Source organism: Erithacus rubecula (assembly GCF_903797595.1).
Source record: "Erithacus rubecula genome assembly, chromosome: 4".
NCBI lineage: Eukaryota > Metazoa > Chordata > Aves > Passeriformes > Muscicapidae > Erithacus > Erithacus rubecula.
In genome coordinates, this window is record NC_136686.1 from 32,590,035 (window position 1) to 32,608,247 (window position 18,213).

The 18,213-nt window shown below is 42.7% G+C and overlaps 1 protein-coding gene across 1 annotated transcript in view; it reads right to left on the minus strand.

Annotated features, from left to right (window-relative positions):
- Window positions 1-18,213, minus strand: part of CACNA1I (calcium voltage-gated channel subunit alpha1 I) — an 84,163-nt gene that overhangs the window by 61,814 nt on the left and 4,136 nt on the right. Inside the window, exon 3 of the mRNA XM_079303515.1 lies at window positions 5,658-5,755. Coding sequence (XP_079159641.1) covers window positions 5,658-5,755 — 98 coding nt within the window. The remainder of the gene's footprint in view (window positions 1-5,657; window positions 5,756-18,213) is intronic.

Genomic DNA, 18,213 nt, shown 5'->3' on the forward strand with positions numbered 1-18,213 from the left:
TTGCATTTCCAACTGCTAGGGCAGGACTGTGCCTGTCAAATGTGCTTGGGTTTTTTGTCTGATCTATCTGTAAATGAGACTGTTTTACAGCCTAATATATCTCAGTCAGAAGCTCATTTCACACACGCTCATCAGTGAAATTAGTTCTTCAAAAACACATTTAGAGAAGTAAATGTCATCACTTTTCCCCCATGCCAAGTGCGGGTTCGTAGCCAGCTTGCTCTGTTTTAGGTGCTGTTACAGTGCCAAGCACAGGTGCCTTGGTGTGGAATGCAGATTTAAAGCAGGCATTTACAGGTTACACATCTGCTTTTCCCATTTCAGCACTCAGATGGTTCAGATTATTTATATATTGGTGCTTTGGTCTAGTGAGATGAGTGCAGAGCTAAGAGTTAGGAGATATCACTTGTATTCCTGAGTCTGCTGGTGACACTCACTGAGTCCCACTAACCTCATAAGCATAAGAAAGACTAAAAATAACAAACCATGGTTTATATCTTTGAGATCTGTAGAAGAAAAGGAGAAAACTCCAGTCTGTTGGGACCCATGGAGCTACTATAATTACAATCATTAATAAAGAAGAATGGAACTAGACCATGATTTTTATATACAGCAATTGTACTAGGGGAAAAAAAAAAGCTAATTGATTGAAATAGGAACAATGCAATAGTTATTAAAACATTTAGCAAAAAGAAAAGGAGGATGAGAAGCAAGGAAAGCATTCTTATACTAGAATAGCATGATTAAGGATTTCTGATTTTTAGACTTTTTTTGTCAGCATCCAGTATAGGAAAAAACATTAAATGAAACAAACCATCTAAAATTAGGCACCATAAAGCTGTACTAAAATGGATGGGGAAAGATTATTTTTGTTCTGACTGAAAATAACACATTTAGAAAAAGCAGAACTTCCCACAAATCTGCAATTTTATTTCCTGCGCAGCAAGTAATAAGGATATAATGTTATTTTTCTAATACCTACAACTCCACATAAATATTACTGTACTTACAGACAGACTATTAGCACATATATACACTTTCTACTCTGTAAAGTTGCTTTGCAATAGATTCCTTCACTTCTATACAGTGTACTCAGCTGAAGAAATCTGCTTCCAAATGATGAATCAGCTACTAAAGTGTAAATGGAAACTGGAAGATATTAAACAGTGCAAGGGCTCTTCTCTGCATAAGGCAATGCAACAAGAAAAAGTAAAATGAAGAAACATTTCCTTCTTCAGCATCAAAAAACTTAATAAAATAGAAGCAAGAAATTCAAATTAGCAGAAATTATCAGAACAGATTCACTGCTCAGAAGCTGGCAAAAATAAAACAAAACCAGTCTTCACCTCCCCCCCCCCACCCCAAACCTTGTATCTTGCCTTGAGAAGAAGCAACAAAAAAGAGCCAGCACAAAAAGCAGTATTTCACCCAGCAACCTGCCACACAATCACAAAAGGATAACAACAAATGGATGTGGAATTTCACCCCAAGACCAGGACACAGACATGCCTAGAACAGAAAGCAACTACGTCTGACAGAGACCTGGAGGGTATTTTTTTACTCTTTACACTTTTTCAGTGTCTTGCAGGGCTTGTCACACCAACTCATTGCCATGGAGTTGAATCACATGGCAATAGGACCAGACCAATCTCTGACTTCTCATTTCCTGCATTTTCAAACATGACCCCAAATGGGAGAGTTCCTGGGGTTCTAGTCAGGAATGCAAGAGATAAGAGGGAATGTTAATGAAGGTGTGGTACATATTACAAGATCAGGGTGCTTCATATTTTCTTTAGCACACTGCACAGATGACATGAGAATAGAGGAGTGATCAGGCAGGGCTGAATCCCAGACTGCTTCAGACAGGAAACCTGAAATGGGCAGTAGCACATCCTGCTGAGAACTGCAAGAAATGCAATCAATTATTGATTACTGGGAGCTAAAGATCAGCTCTAGCCCCAAAGGAGGTTTGAAAAATAGAAGTGCCTCCATGTGAGTTCTCATACAGTGGTTTGACTTGGAAGGGACATGGAAGATATCTACTTCCAGCCTTCCTACCATGTACAAGAATACCTTCCACCAGTTCAGTTCCCATTTAAACTGACCTTGAAAACTTCCAGGGATGGGCCATACCTTGGAAAATCCCATTTTGCTTCCTTTACTTGCACAGTGCCATTTCCTGTGGCAGTGAGTTTTACAGCCTAAACTATTAACTGGTTACAAAATGTCATTCTTAATGGACATTTACCACCTTTTGATTACACTGCTTGTCCCTTTCTTTCTTCTGTCATGATTCAGAGAAACTTTACACTCTTACATGCATCCTTTATGCCATAGATAATGAGTACAGCAGTGGCAAATAGAATTTGCCAGCTCCTTGTGGGATGTCATCTCAAAGCCTCAAGGGTGTCACTGTGAGGAAGGGCTTTCAGCATGTTATAAATGAGCACACGTAAGCAGAATTTAGACACATCCAATTTGGGAATTTGGGCATTTAAATTTCAGCCTTGCCCACTTGACAAGAATATAAAGCAAGTTTATTTAACTTTCTCCTCTGCCATGTTGCTACTGTTTCCTTAGAAATTCCTTCTGGATTTCCTCTCTTCTAATTTTCTGCTATCACCTTTTTTTTTTTCCTTCACGTAGTACAAAATTGCTCTCAAACTTCTCCAGAGATTTCTCACTTAAGTGTGTGGACTTTTCAAACACTGGCAGATTAGTAGAGTTCTTTGAGTGTTAAATAACCGACCTGATAGACCACTTGAGCACTCCTCCACTCATGCTCTAATCAGTCAGGTTCATGATTATTTTTTCTGTTCTCCTGACAATAAACTGTTATTATTCAGTCCACACAGCCACACTCCCCTGTGAAAATCAGTCTCTAGCTGGGTGTCCATGTGGAAGCCTTTGAAATGTCCAAGGTGAACACAGGTCTCCCCTGTCCCATCACAGCCTTTTGAAGTTTGGGATTAACCACTCCCCATTCCTTGCCTCTCCCCAGTCATCTCACACTCACAGCCATGACCTCAAATTCCCTCTACCTCCTGTTCTCCTATTTCCCACTTTCTTTGGCAGCACCTACAACACCTCCAGCTTGGTAACATCAGTACATCTCACTAATAGACTTTCCTCTTGCTTCAGATTAGTAATGAAGAACTTTAAAAAGACATTAAAAAAAGATTTGTGGCCAAAGGTCCCATTAATTATGTTTGTTGTAGCCCACTAGGCACCTTCTAATGCAGCTCATTCCCATTTATCACAAGCCTTTGTTTACAGCCTCTTTGCTAGTTTTCAGCCCTCAAGCCAATTCTCCCAGGGAATCCAGTTTCTACCCTTTTTATTTTTTTTTTTTTTTATTAATGGCAGAATGTCTTTCTTCCAAAACATTCACTGCATATAACCAAAGATTTATGTAGCAAGAAAAATACATAAAGGTTTAACCACAGAGTGGAAATTAAAACAGCATCAATTTCATACAGGTATAGCTCTACATTGATGAAAAGAGCAAACAGGCAGTGTCAGGGCAGGGACAGCCGGGAGAAATTCAATGGCATCTGCTCTGCAAAGGTCAGGAATGATGATGGAAAGCATCTCTAGTGCCTCTGCATGGATGGAGCAGGTCCCTGGTGGGTCAGTTTTGATGTGGCTCACACAGTTCCTCCCTGGGGCAGCTCTCTCTTATTCCAGGAGATAAACAGGAGTAATAGAAAGCCTTAAGTTTCTGCCAGGCAAGCACTCCTGACCACCTTTGTCCAGCAATTAAAATGGCACACACATGTAAGAGTTAATTGGATGCCATTCCAGATGTTTCCATTTGCCTGTGAGGTTAAGTCTACCCTGATAACAGGGATCAGTCTCCCAAAACAGTGTTTGAGCACAAATCCATGGCATGCCTGATGAAGCAGGGAGGAAAGGAGGCTGCACAACATGAGGATGGTGCTGCTCTCACATAGCTGCCCATATCTTCCTGGAAGGGGTGCCATGCACAGCCTCCAGGACATCCCCTCACAGAAAGGTCCTACCCTGATGCCTTAAGTTTTAGTTTTTGTATTTTCCATATTCTGTGCTGCATTGGTATGTAACTTTGAACTTCATATAAAGTGTCAGCAAGTTCTCTCCACAGGTTAGTTACACAAAACAATCCTTTTCCAGCCTGAGAACCAGGGACACCATTGCAGCTTCAGGCCCAAAAAGTGTAAACAGCAGCAAAGCAATCTCAGAGGATGACTCTTCATAACCTGAAGCTGTAATTGGACAATTAACCTCAATATGTAAATGGACCAAAATTTATAAAAGTGTGAAAACTCGTGACCAGACGTCTGTCTTGGATAGAGCCATGGCCAGGTTCTTGTACTGCCCAAGGTGTGTCCTTTAAATCAATACCTACTTTATTCCCTTTTTATCTAGCCACTGTTATAGGGAGCCTCTCAAGGCATCAACCCCAGGATCAAGACTGGCACCCAGCCCTCTCCTCTCTGGAGAAGAACCAGAGAGATGGAGACAGAGTGGGGGGAGTTGTTTTGCTGACAGTGAATAGCCAAAAGCTTCTCTTGAACCTCATCTTTATCATCCCATGTTACATTCCTGGCTGTTCTCACAGTGCCCCAACCAGTGGCTCTTTTGCCTGGTCCCCTCCTGCCATGCCAGGCACACAGGACTGTGCCTCAGTTTCTCTTTCACACCTTTCAGCACATTCTGTTAAGGGCTGTTGCTCAAAGATAAAAGTACATCCAAGAAGAGGGACAAGATCCTGTTATAGAAGAGCTTTGCATAAGGCCAGAATCTCTGAAATCCACCTCCACAGCACGTTCAAGAAATAGGTGACATAATGAAAATTACTTTGGCACAAGGGAAAACATATGACACAGACTAGGAGGTCAACTGTGCAAACTTTCTCAGGTCTAGAAAAGGAGCATTTGAGAGAAGGATTAGGAGACCTCTGGCAAGGTCTTAGCCACTGCAGACAGCCTGATCAGGGAGATCATGGAGAGCAGCAATGAGACTTGCTGCTATTCTGTAAGACTGAAAAACTTGCAGAGGAAATGCCTGAAGTCTCCCAGGGCTGACATACCCAGGCTCAGGCACAGCCCTGGCAGCCCCAGGTCTGGCTCATATACACACAGCAGCTCACAGAGGGGAGAGCTAGCACAAAAGAGAGAATATAAAGCACAAGGTGAGGAGGAAAGAAAAATGAGTCGGTGCTACATGCCTCTAATATGTAATGGCATGAAAATTTTTCAGAGGAGGGGATCTGGAAAGTCCTGTGAAAGCCTGAGCAAACTAATTCTCTCTGCTTCCAAAGCTCATCCTTCTCCAGACCTCTCACACAGGCCTTTCTGAGCTACAGACATCATTAAACCCGTGATATCTTTCAGTAAGAGAAAGAAAAAACACTTTCATTTACTGCATGTTGTTCACCTTCAGTTCCTGAAGTTCCATAGGCATGGCCATGCACAAAGGATGACCAGGGCAGATATTCCAGGAGACTTGTTTTCCTGCCCATCCAACAACAGCTCTCGGCCCTGTGATGGGGAAGAGCCCGACACACCCTACAGAAGCCTCTATTCATGCTGTCCCTGAGCACCACCACAGGCAGCCTTGTTGATGATGATCTCCCCCAAGCTGAGCTGGGAGGTGGGGAGGGAGGCACGACTTACTGGGCACACGGTTGATGGCTTTCAGGGGCCTCAGGACACGGACTGTACGGATTGCAGACAAGTTAATGTTTTGGAGATCCAGGGAGTACTCCACCATCCTGCAGAAGGGGAAAGGGGGGGAGAGAGAGAGAGAGAAAAGAGAGAAAAAGAAAGTTTTAAAGAATCCAGAATTTTGGCTTGAGCCACAGGTTTATCATTTCTTCATTGAAGAGTTTCTGGAAGTTATGGGGATGAAGCCTGAGCTTCATCCTGGCACTCGTGGGGTGGCCACTGCACACGAGGCCAGCAGGACAGCAGCTGTGTGGCCACTTGCTGGGAGTTACCTGCAGCACAGTGGGGTGCTTCTTGTGTTCCCCTCATTTCCCCCTGCAGGGTATGGTCTTAGGAGGCAGCTTTAGCTAAACCTACTTTATCTCACACAGAAATAAACCCTCTTACTTAAAGCACTAACTTCTTTGACTAGGTGAAAAGGCTTCCCCCATGACTGTGAATCACTCCTTTTTGACACCAACCAAAAGGAGAAAAGCCTAATTTTAGGACATATGCTAGACCTTAGCTTTCCTAACCCAATAACTTGTGCTATAAATAACCTCAAAGTGCAAATAGGTGTGAGTCATGCATTGGCTTTGCTGCAAGAGCAGCAGGTGTAGGTGACAAAAAGTGACCTGGCCCAGCAATCTTTAGCCCAGTGTTCTCTCCTCACCCAGTATGGCAAATGTCCTGTCTCTTTGAAAGCATGGTGGGAAACTATTATAATCATGATTTATCCTGGCCAGCAATTTCTACCTGGGGACCTCAAGGTATCTTTCATGTTTTCATGAACAAGGCCTCCAGGAATACATGAACTGTTGTCACCAGCTCCCTTTGAGTAACTCTGATCTGCACATGGGATCAAGGGGGTGACAAAATTGGCAGGTGAAATAGCAGCAGACTCAGGACAGGAACTGCTTCTACTAAATCTCTTCTTGGACATGAATAATGAAACTACAAAAATTCCCTCTTCCTTGGCCTTTCGAACAAGACTCAAGAGACAGGAAGGTATTGGGGGACAGCCTTTTGTTACTGCACCCTTTCTCAGAATAAAAATGTGATAATTTATACAGAAAGACCCACAAGCCAACCTAAAGCTTACCCAAATCCCCCTGACCAGGAATCACTGTGAATTAAATGACAGAGCTAAAGTGAGACATTGAGAGGGAAACGGGGTGCAGCCAGTCTGTAAAAAATAATCAGGGAGAGGCATTAAGTGAAATGGAGCAGTGGACTGATCCTTCTATTGATTACCCTCCATTCAAGAGGACCTTGAAGAGCTAATGTCTGGTTATCTGTCTACACCTTTCACAAAGGGGACTTATCAGAGTGATAGATTTTCAAACATGATGTGGTAAACCTGTCGAAGTGTTGTGATTATCCTCTCTCATGCTCTCTTTCTTTCCCTCATGCCTTTCAGTCTGTTCTCTCATGCACTTTTAGGGTAATTGCATGAAATAATTCTTTCTCTGAAATGCAGTGGCATTCATTTACCTCCCTGGAGCTGTCAGCTCAAGATATACCAAGAAGAAGAGACGAGGGATTTCATGCAGATAATCAAAATACTCCTACCCCCAAAAAAATCCCCGACCCCAAACCAAGCAGAAATGTTCAGCCAGCCAACAGAAAGAATTAGTGATAGACAGAGGCCTAGGATCTAGTCAGATGAAATTGGGAAGCAGGTATGAAAGGAGGAGGAACACACAGAGATATAAACACGTGGACATGACTACAGAACATCCCTGTATGTGCAAAGGCACACAGTGAAGGAGCCTTGAGTAAGCACTGACCAGCCTTGCTCCAAAAAAGCAAGATTGTCTCATCAGCATGTTTTTGCTCCAGAATCAGACAGACCTGCTGAAATTTTGGAATTGCAGTTACAGGCAAAGCACATCACAGGCAGAGTGGTGTTGCTCCCAGGATATGAGCTAAGAGCTCTTCACAGAGAGCTCACACACAGAAGCAGCTTCCAGGCTGAAGGAGCCCCTACCCTGCAGTCTGTTGTGGGGGTGTGGATATGCACAGAAAATAAAGACTTCAAGCTTGGTGAAGTCCCACTGAACTTCCTTTTCTCTCCTAAAAACACTCATTACCTAAGAGAACTGTCTTGCCTCTGATGGAAAAAAAAAAAAAAATTGAGCAGTAGCAGAGCAATCCAAAACAGAGTCAAAAGCCTAGTAAGCTGTTGGCCCAAAATACATCTAATTTCAAAAATTATTTTTTTCTGAACTGCAATGAGCCAAATGAGAAATCCTAAATAATACTATGACCCTCAGAGAAACTGAGCACAGGGGAAAAGCACAGGGCTAGGGGTGACATGAAACCAATGGGTGCACAGAACATCTTTTCCTAGCCTTAACCATGCAAAATTAATTTTAAAATGTTTTCTAACCATTTGGGTTTTGTCCTGCTGTGGCTGCAGCATGTCAGTAACCTTAACCAGGGGCACATCACTGCCTTCTCCTGGCTGGAATGAGTTTGCCACCTATGTAGTACAGTCCCTGTGTCACTAGAAAATTATCCATTATCCAAGTAGTGACCATGGGCCCTTTCAGCACAAGACAAATGCTGCCTTAACTCAACTCTGTGGTTCAGACAGCAGCAAGGCAGCCCCCTGCTGCCCTCAGTGGCCACAGAATCACAGATTTACTGCCATCACGTTCCAGTGTAGCCAGACAAAAAAGCTGAACAGACAATCACACTGCCAGGAAAAACAGCAGGCCCTTCCCAAGCATGGGTTAGGAAAGGGCATCTGCTAAATCTTTTAGAGAGCAACTTGTGACAAAAAATAACCCAGCCCTAGGAGGCTCCAGGGCTTCAGCTCGAGTAACAGACCCCTTCTGCCTACCCCTGTTCTTCCTGAGGCCTCCTGGTCTTGGCTGTAATAACAGAGAAATCCAGGATGCTTAAATCCCTGCAGATGAGATTTGACTGCTGCAGGCACACAGATTGTATCCAAACAACTTCAATGCAATCCCAGTGTAATTTTGTGTTAGGGCCTCTCATTTTCACCTTTTCATTTCTGTGATCACTTCAGCATCAGCTATGTTGACTCTTCTCTTTGTGCAATGGCAGCATGCACACACAATGCAGCTGGCCAAGGTGCAGTGAAACTCCACTGATTACCAAAACCCCACCCAGCTTCTGTGTAGGTAAAACTGGTAAATCCAAATGTTGCCTCCATTCTCTAATGAAATAGGAGCTCTGAGTGACTCTGCTGGGCATCTGCAGCATTTCAGGGGTTGCTATCCCAGTTTTGTTGTTATTACCATTCTCCAGCCAGCCCTGCTCCCCACAGCCTGGAAGCTGTGGACACTTCACCTGCTCTAGGTTTGGGCTGTACCCCATCTCCTAATGCCATACATGGAGGTGACATATGGCATTAGATGTCAAAAGGAGGGCAGTCAGAAGGACTCACCATAAAAAGTGATCAGTCAGAAGCTGGCAGCAGGTTTATGTCAGGAGGTTCACATTTTCTGTCTGGAGAATTTGTGATGGTGGGCCAGGTGTGCTGTGCTTGTCTGGACTCTCAGGCAGGTGGGTTTTGGATCCTTATCACACCAGCACCCTGCAGAAGCCTGTGCTTGCTGGGTGTTTGTAAACCAAGGTAATGTTACAGCTAGTACAAAATAAGGTTGCCATCTACTGAACTCCAGGAGACTCCCAGGCTCCTTGTCCTTGCTTTGAAGCAGCTCTGAGCCATGAGCAAGGGCAGTCCCCACAACATGACTACTTTCATCTTGTTCTCCTCTTTCTTGACTGCTTAAAGCATGTCTTCTTACTAAATGCCATAAATTCTTTAAGTTCTAGGGACACTCAAAGTCTAGGATGTGGGAAAGGGAAAAAACCAACTGGTTGTGAGTCCTTTCTGTCTATCATGAGGGAACAGGGTGAAATGCATCTCTTCTGAGGGAAACAGCAGCTCATTTCTGCCATCACTAAAGTATTTTGTGGCCTCTTATGTGAGTGGGTGAGTGGAAGGACAGGTTCAGAAGCTTAAACTATGCTAAATCAGACAAACTTCTCATCTGTGATGGAATTTGAGCACTGAGCTGTCAAGTTAATTCAATATTTGCAGAAATTTTTCTTCCCTTGCTAGAAGTTTTCTTTTTTGAAACCTTCCACGTGAAACTCCTCTGGAAGGAGAGGGGATTGGCACAGGCAGCATTCTCACAGCACACAGCTGAAGACTGATGCAGGTTGGGAACACTGTCAGAGTGGGAAATGGCACAGGGGCACTGGTTGCATGCATGGGGCTCATCCTGCAGAAGCAGGGGGATGCCTGGCAGGGAACACCTCTCCACTTGAGCTCTGCCTCCCTCCCCACTCTCAAGGCATCCCACCTGCTCCCTGCCTCTTTATATCTCTCTGACACATGCCTTCCTGCAGCATTCCCACCTCTCATTTTAATATTTCTTCTTAATTCCTACTTTTTCCATTTGCCCCTTGTCTTTCCTCTGTATTTTTCCATTTAGGTAAATCTGCTCAGCTGAGCACACAAAGGACCTGGAGTTAAACAGAGGTGAGACCAAGCTACTGCAGGGAGCAAGTGAGCAATTTGTTAGCACACTGACCCTGTGCAGAATGTGCCTGGTCTCGTGTACCTCTGTCCCGTGTCACACCACTGGAGCAGACAGGGACAAGGGGCCTGGAAACCTGCAGTGCTCCTGAGGCTCAGCAGCACCAGAATAGCTCCATCAGCTACAGCTTGGCAATTGTTTAGTCCTCTGCACCTGTGAGCTCGAGAGTGGGCTGGGCTGTGCCCTGGCACTCGGCAGAGCAGCACTCGCTGTCCTACAGCAGAAATGCAGGGCCAGCGTGGCCCTGTGCCAGGCACAGGAGAGCAGGATGACCAGCAGCAGGAGGAGTAAAGCTAAACCATCTAAAATAGACACACTGACAATACAACAGCCATGCAAGGAGTCCACAAAATTCAGACTTTATCTGCTGCACGTGTGACTCAATATACTTGTGCAATGCCTGGCTAGCTGCTACCTTGCAGTTATAGTCAATGAAATCCATTATTAAAACAGTTCAAACATTACCATTTACCTCTTCATATTTACATCTCCTTATACCTTTATTAAATACTTATTAACTTTCCTAATCTTGGCTTCTGAACTTCTGTTTGCTGAAAATTAGCAGCCAAGAAATGGTATTTAAAACCTATTCTGAAATCATTCATGAAAAATACCAAGGCAGTATTTTTCTTATGACAAAAAGCCAATATGTTTTTGTCAAATTCAAAAGCTGCCTAATTCCCCTTCTCTGATAGAAGTTTTCAATTGAAATCTAATTAACTACAGCCTAATCAATTCATATTTTTTTGTCAAATAAATTTAGATTTGGCACTGAGGCCAAATACTTTGTGGCTGTGACTTTCTAGCTGTAATTTCAGAGGCTATGAGCCTCTGTGGGAAGTGAAGCTTTTTCTGCCTGTGGACTTCCATTCAATCCCTACATTTATGAGCACCTGATATGACCAAGTCAGATTGGTCTCTGCTCTGGATTCCTTCAGCTTCCCAGTTATGTCAGGGCTCAAAGACTGATATCTACCTATACCAAAGCTAGATGGGATTTAATCAATATCTTCTATCTACAGAAATATGCCTTTCTGCCCTTGGCTCCTTGACTTGACAATCAAATTTTACAAACTGGAATTTTTACCACTTTGAGGATCTAGAACATAGGAGCCCATAGGAAAAACGTAAGACCATCCGTTTTCCCCGACTGAAATTTTCAGGTATCAAAAATTTGGAGTTGACATCTCTCCATTTACTAAAATGTCTAGTGCTTGGTATATGAGTCATCCCACAGCTCAAATCTTCCACCTGATGCTTGTGGGGTGGTGGGAGACTGATTTACCCCTAAATTCTTCTGCTTTAGTCGTACACACACGGATAAGAAGGTCTCACTGCCTCTGTTCTGGCTTCAAAGGCTGTGGCTACAATACACAGAAGGAGAAAAGCTGTTTTTTGCACTGGATAATGTACTCCAGTGGTCCCATATCTCCCCTCTTGCATATAGAGCCATCCTAGGGGAAGGAAAGTTAAAAAAAAAAAAAGGCATGTACATCACTAGATGCACATAGCCCTGGTCCTCTGTGGCCAGAGGTGCAGCAATGGGCAGGGGACATGGAGAACAGGGCTACCCCAGAGACTCCATCAGCTGAATCTGTGCTGGAAAGGGAAGGCAGGCAGTAAAACCCACTTGCTGGGGGGTCCACAACTGCCTGGATAGTGGGGATCACCAGCTCTGTAGTAACAGCAATGAGGCAGGAGGAAGAGTGCACAGATAGGCAGGAAAAAGAGCACACAGATAAAGGTCTAGAGCATTGTGACAATCAAGATACCACCTGTCATGCCTTGCTAAGGCAAAGTTAAAGTTAAAAATTAAGTTTGCTCTATTAAATTTGCTCATCGTGGTGCAGGAGGCACAGGCTGCCAGGCAGATCCCAGCACTGACCCTCCTATCAGCTCAGAGAGACCCTCCTATCAGATGGGAGAGATCAATATACCTATATAGATACCTGGAGAGCAAACTCTGCATTTGTACCATTTTGCTCAGTTTGGTGCCTCTGGGGCCAGGCTTCAACATTCACCCTAAACAGATGATCCAAAATCCTTTCAACATCTACCACAGAAGAAAAGGAATAACACAGTAGGCCTCCAAATTGCTCTGCAAACCACAGTGTACTAAGCTAAGTAGTGCTGCTTATCTCTTTTAAATTTAGAGCTCATTATGCTGCAAAAAGACAACTCTCTGCTGACAGAAAAACTAAAAGATAGAAACAAAAAAAAAAAAAAAAGCCTTGCTAGTAAAACAAGAAATGCAGAAATTATACTTTTTTTCCCCATTTATAAAATATAAAAATAATAAAGAGTCTATAATTCTGTTAGTAAAAAGACATTTCCTCAGGGAGCGATAGATCAATTGCTAATTATACAGTCAGCTCCTGAGCTGTGAAGCTTTGTATTCTTAAAAAAATAAGCTGCAACTCTCCCCCTTCCAGTACAATTTTTTTTTTTTTTTTTTATATTGCTGTGCAAGCAAAAGCCTCTGAAAGCTTCCAGTGCCTGTGAGACTGGTCCCTTGCTGCCTGGAATGTGATTATTTCATACCCTGGAACACTCAGATTTCTCACCAAACTGTGTACTAAGAGAAAATGTCAGAGTTTCTTAATAGTTTCAGAGACATGATACGAAAAGACATAAGCAGGTTTTCACACTGTGATAAGAAAGCCAGAAGGACTCACCAAGCTCAGATGACTGAATGCGAGTGATGGGGCCACAATTTTAAAAACCAAGAGTCAGAACACAGGCTCTGAGCTCTGTATTTCACTGTTAAGGGGGAAAAAAGGAAAATAAAAAAAGAATGTCTGCATTTTGGTCCTGTAGCTTGCTGGTTTTACCTTTCTGGAGGTTTGTGTGTTGATTTTTTTTAGAGAAACCTAACATGCACATGGTAGGGAATTAGCTTTCAGGAAGGCAAAAATCAGAGGCAATAATTGAGAGCTACACGTTACGCAGGCAGGGTAGAGCTGCCTCCTTGTTTTGATTCTTCTCTGGTGTGATTCATTTCGTTTTGATGACTGCTTTCATTTCAATATGTTGCACATCTAGGGATAGTTTTACTGGGAGAAAGCAAATGAAATAATTAGTATCATTAAGGAGGAAAAAACGAGTGCATGTTTGAGGGGAGGGCTGTGCTGCTGCTATTTCTACCTTTGGTTAAGATGCTATTTAGCCTGCTACTTGCTGGTTTCCATCTTTTCCTGATCACTACTCGAAACACCTAATTGCTATATTTATTACAATTTTCTTTAACTTGCCATGATTTTTATAGAGACTCCTATTTGGCATCGAACATTAGCTAACTAGGATTTTCTGAGCATTCTGCTGTTTACCCTGCTGCTAATAAGTATTTAATGATCTGAGATTTTAAAGTCATAACTATGCAAATTCTGGCCAGGTCCCTGAAGGACTGCAGTTAATTAAAAGCAAAGAAAAGGCGGAAGATTGGCAACACTTCCCCATCTTGTGAGATTAAGGCCAATTGGTGGGTTTCAGGCTAAGAGGCATCTTCCCAGTGTGGAAGGGCACCACACAGTGATGGATTTGTTTCCTGGAAACAGGTGGGGATGTGAGGATGGGGGGTTGGTACCTCACATCCTTCTGCCAGTTCCCTTTCCTAAGCTGAAACTGAGAGGGTTGAGCTTAGGGCCATAAGTGTTTCCCATGTAAGGAGAAATTTGGTGTTCACAGTGATGCTGCACATGTTTGAAAAGAGCTTGGATGGATGAATTTGGGAAGCATCATCACTCCAAGTTTTTGGTAAGGATGACATATCTAGGGAATTATAGGGAACAGAACTCAAGGACAGCAGATAACTACCAGGAAGAAACAGGGAGTGAGAAGAAATGCTCTGCTCAGCTTAAGGGCCTGTCAGGCTTGCCTGAAAAGAGATCTTCAGCTCTAAAAACCCTCTCCAAATGCTGCATAACTACTCAAAAAGGAAAGGATGCTTTGGAAAAGAAATGGAGATACCAGGAGAGCTGTGCTGCCAAACTACAGGTGAAACTAAAAAGCAAATTTAGGAAGGCTTTCAGATTTCAAAGACAGCATTTACCCATGATGATGTGTTTTGAAAATAATTGTTTTTCTTATGACAATAGATATACCACATTTTATAGACTTGGATTTGTGTCCCTTTCTGAAGAATTTGGACAAGAAATATTCAGCTGCTCTCCTCAGCAGCACATTCTGGCCAACAGGCAAAAAGGTGATGGAGGAATCTGGTAACAAAGTGCAAGAGCAAGAGACTGGCAGAAAACTGGGCTAATCTTGTGCAGAAATATTAACCAGGATTTCATTAGAAGAAAAATTAGGTTTTAGAGAACTGAAAGACCAGTCAGAAAATTAAATAAAAGACCAAAGGGAAAAGTGATAAAACTAGGAAAAGACTTAATGCTTACAGAACCTCCATGTCAAGAACAAAACTAATCAAGGCACTAAAAGGTGTAAAGAGGAGAAAAATAGTGTCACCTCTACACCTGTGCCAGGGGGCTGAGTAATAAAGAGAATAAGAATTGTTCATTTTATGAGCATAATGCCTAAATGGCATTAGGAAGGCCTGGTGGGAAAATCTGCACGAAAGAAATATTAAAATCAAGGATTTTAACCTAGTAGGAAGGCTCAAGTGGACAGAAAGAGAGGGGGAGTAACACACTCTGTCAAAAATGGCATTTTCTAGTACAGAATCAGTGACAAAATACTTACAGGTTAATTTTCTGCCATATAGAGAATTCCTCCTGGCTAGAGAAACAGGCTGACAGGGGGCTTATGAAATTCAACAGATGAATGCAAGGTCCTGCATTTGGGCTGGGCTGTTGGGCAGTGGTGGTGCTGAAAAGGAGCTGCCAGTCCTGGGGGACAGCTCCACACAGGGAAGGGCAGTGACATCCCAAGCTGCACCAGTTCCAGAGATACATCAGCAGCAGGGCTGGGATGGTGAGAGATGGTGCCATCTCCATCTGGGGTGGGTGTCAAGATTTGACTGGAACACTCCACCTTGCATCTGCCGTTGACCCTCCTTTGAACAGCAAGATTGGAGTGGAGACTCCACAAGGCCCTTTCACCCCTGATTATCTGTAATCCTATAAATGTGATTAGGTATGTTCAGATCACACCAGAATACAGGCTCTCTTGATAAAAGCACTTTCCCAATTCACCTCCAATAATTAAATTTGAGCAATACATTGGAGTACCTAAATCTCCTTAGAAGTACCCAACCTTACAAATTACAGAAGATTGCATTTTAAAATGGAAGATTGAAAGACTGTTTATCAAGTTTGGTTTTTTTTTAAATTAGAACTTGATTTCATGTGTTATGTCCAACTCATGTAAGGTCATCAACAATACCAGATATATCTGATGGTTTTGAGAGGCTGTATTCACTAATTTGAAATCACACAGAAACAGCTATAGAATCATAAAAACATTTAGATTGGAAAATGCCTTTAAGATCATTGAGTCTAACTCAACTCTGCCAAGTCCACCCCTAAACCCTGCCCTTTAGCACTAGTCATGTCTACATGTCTTGTAAATAGCTCCAAGTGTCAAAATAGTCAGACTTCAGTTCATGAGCTGTGGAGTACAGTCAAGTGATATTCAGCAATATTTATCAGGTATCCAAGAAGCTTCAGGAGAGACAAGAAAAGTGAACAGGCTAAAAAGACATGAGCAAGAACAAAAGCAGCCACTTAATAGCAGGAGAGGGGAAGGGATACCCATGAATATAAATTAGGAGACAGACTTGTAGAAAATTTGTAAGAGAACTGAAAGAGCACATAAAGTGGTAGAAGTTTTGGAACAAGAAAACAAAATTGTCACTAACAGTGTAAAAAAGGCAGAAAACATCAATTAAAGAAAAAGTCCTCTGGGGAAGGTCAGATGATGTATGTGCACCATTGATCATAATGAGCTAATTTCAGCTCCAGCTGTGATCAAGTATTTCAGGCTGTGTCTAAATAGGGATTTTTCTAAGATAAGCAAGCCTGGACAATTTTTATGCAAGAGTCTTAAAAGAGACGGCCAGAAAAGATCTGGACCAGTAGTGATAATTTTTGATTAGACTCAGAAAACTGGGAAAGAATCCAAGGGTCAAAGGGATTCTGATGTTGTGCCAGTACACAGTGATCTCAATGACAGGACTGATGCTAGTGACAGTACAGTAATAAAATTGTCAATATGCATCTTGGATAGATTATAGATTAAAACTGGATAACAAAATTAACCATATCCAGTACAAGTTTAAGGAAAAATAGACATCATCAAACTAATGTGCTATAATCTCTTATGAGATTACAAGTCTGGTTCACACACAAGTAATTAGGTTGATATGGCTGGAATGATGTGTAATCATCATGACATACATTAGCTGGAGAAAAAACTGTCTAAGTAATAAACTTCACATGAAACACTAAATGGGGATTCATTTGTGAGCAGATGTACTTCTGTAATGCACAATTCTTGCCACTCTGTTCTTTATTTATTTATCACAACCTGACAGAAAACTAAAAAAAGTCACTGTTGGATTTTGCAGTTGAGGCGTATTTTTGGGAGAACAGAAAAGAAACAAAGATGACAAGTCAGGGATAGAACAGCATGAACTGCTTTGGAAATGCAAATAATATGTATTCCAGTGTGAAAAAATGGAAGCAACATACATCTGTGAACAAAGTTTACTGTTCCTACTAATAGGAAGGGGTTTTCTCTTTTCAGAAGAGGAGACAGAAAAAAAAAAGCCCAGCCAATCAAGCTTGGAGGCAATGAAGAAAGCAGCTGAATGAACTGATAGCAAGGTGCTGTGGTTGAATGGACAGGCTACTGCAGTACTTGGTATAGGAAACAGGAAGTTTCAGGCAGGAACAGTAAAACAATATTACAACCAAGGGCACTGACAGAATGCTGTGTCTTGTTCTGAAAAGTACCACTTTTAAAAGCTGTTTAAGAGCACCACAAGAGTGTCTCAAAATGCCAAAATATTCAAAATGCCATTCCTTACACCAAAGGTAGGACAGGATGTAATTTGACCACAGTTTGAGATCTACATGCAAACTCCACTGTGATAATGGAGGGAGGTAAACACAGCATTCTGCAAAAGACAGGCTCTCTACTCAGTCAATGGAGTTCAAGCAACAAGTAGTTAGAGAAAGATTTTGGGCATATTTCTGGGGACACTTGTGCAATCACAATCACCCCCTCCTCCCCTCCCCTCCCACCATGTAGTGAAGTCCTCTGCCCCTTAATTTCCTAACATGCCCCAGGGATGCCACAGAAGAGGGCAAAGGCAGACAGAGCTCCCACCACAGATGGTTAATCACAGCATTTGGATGATGAGAGGCAGAACAGCTCCCTACATGGAACCATGCCCCCAAGGTCAGGGAGAGTCTCATGACAGATATACAAAGGGATTATATCTCCTTTTCTAGAGGGACAGTGGCATCTCCAACCACACGTGAGTGCTTCTGTTTCACAGAACAGAGTGAGCAGGGGAAATCTTTCACTCTTGTATTGCTAGAGAACTGCCTGGCTTAAAAAGCTGATGAGTATGAGCCCAGAAACAAGTGACTCTTCCCCTAAATTCACACACATACAGACTCTGGCTGACATTTCCAATCTGATTAGCTTTCTCATTATCTCAATTTTCAAACCATCATAGGCTCTCAACTTGAGGAAGCTGCCCTCTGAAGTCACCTCAGTTCAAGCTCTCCAAACACACCCATCACTGTGGGAAACAAGTGACGACAGAGGAGACCTAATCACAAATGGAAGGGAAGAGGGACTCCCACCAGGACAGCTGGTGGTGACGAGCACAGTCTGCTCAAAACGTCTGGGAACTTGCAACCTCCTGTCACCAGCAAGCAGTTGGGAATGGGAGCATCAACAAGCTGAATCTGCAGCCCTGGCTGTTTCTTCAAACCAAATTGCTTCATATGATTTTTGGAGCTCTGAGGGGAACAATG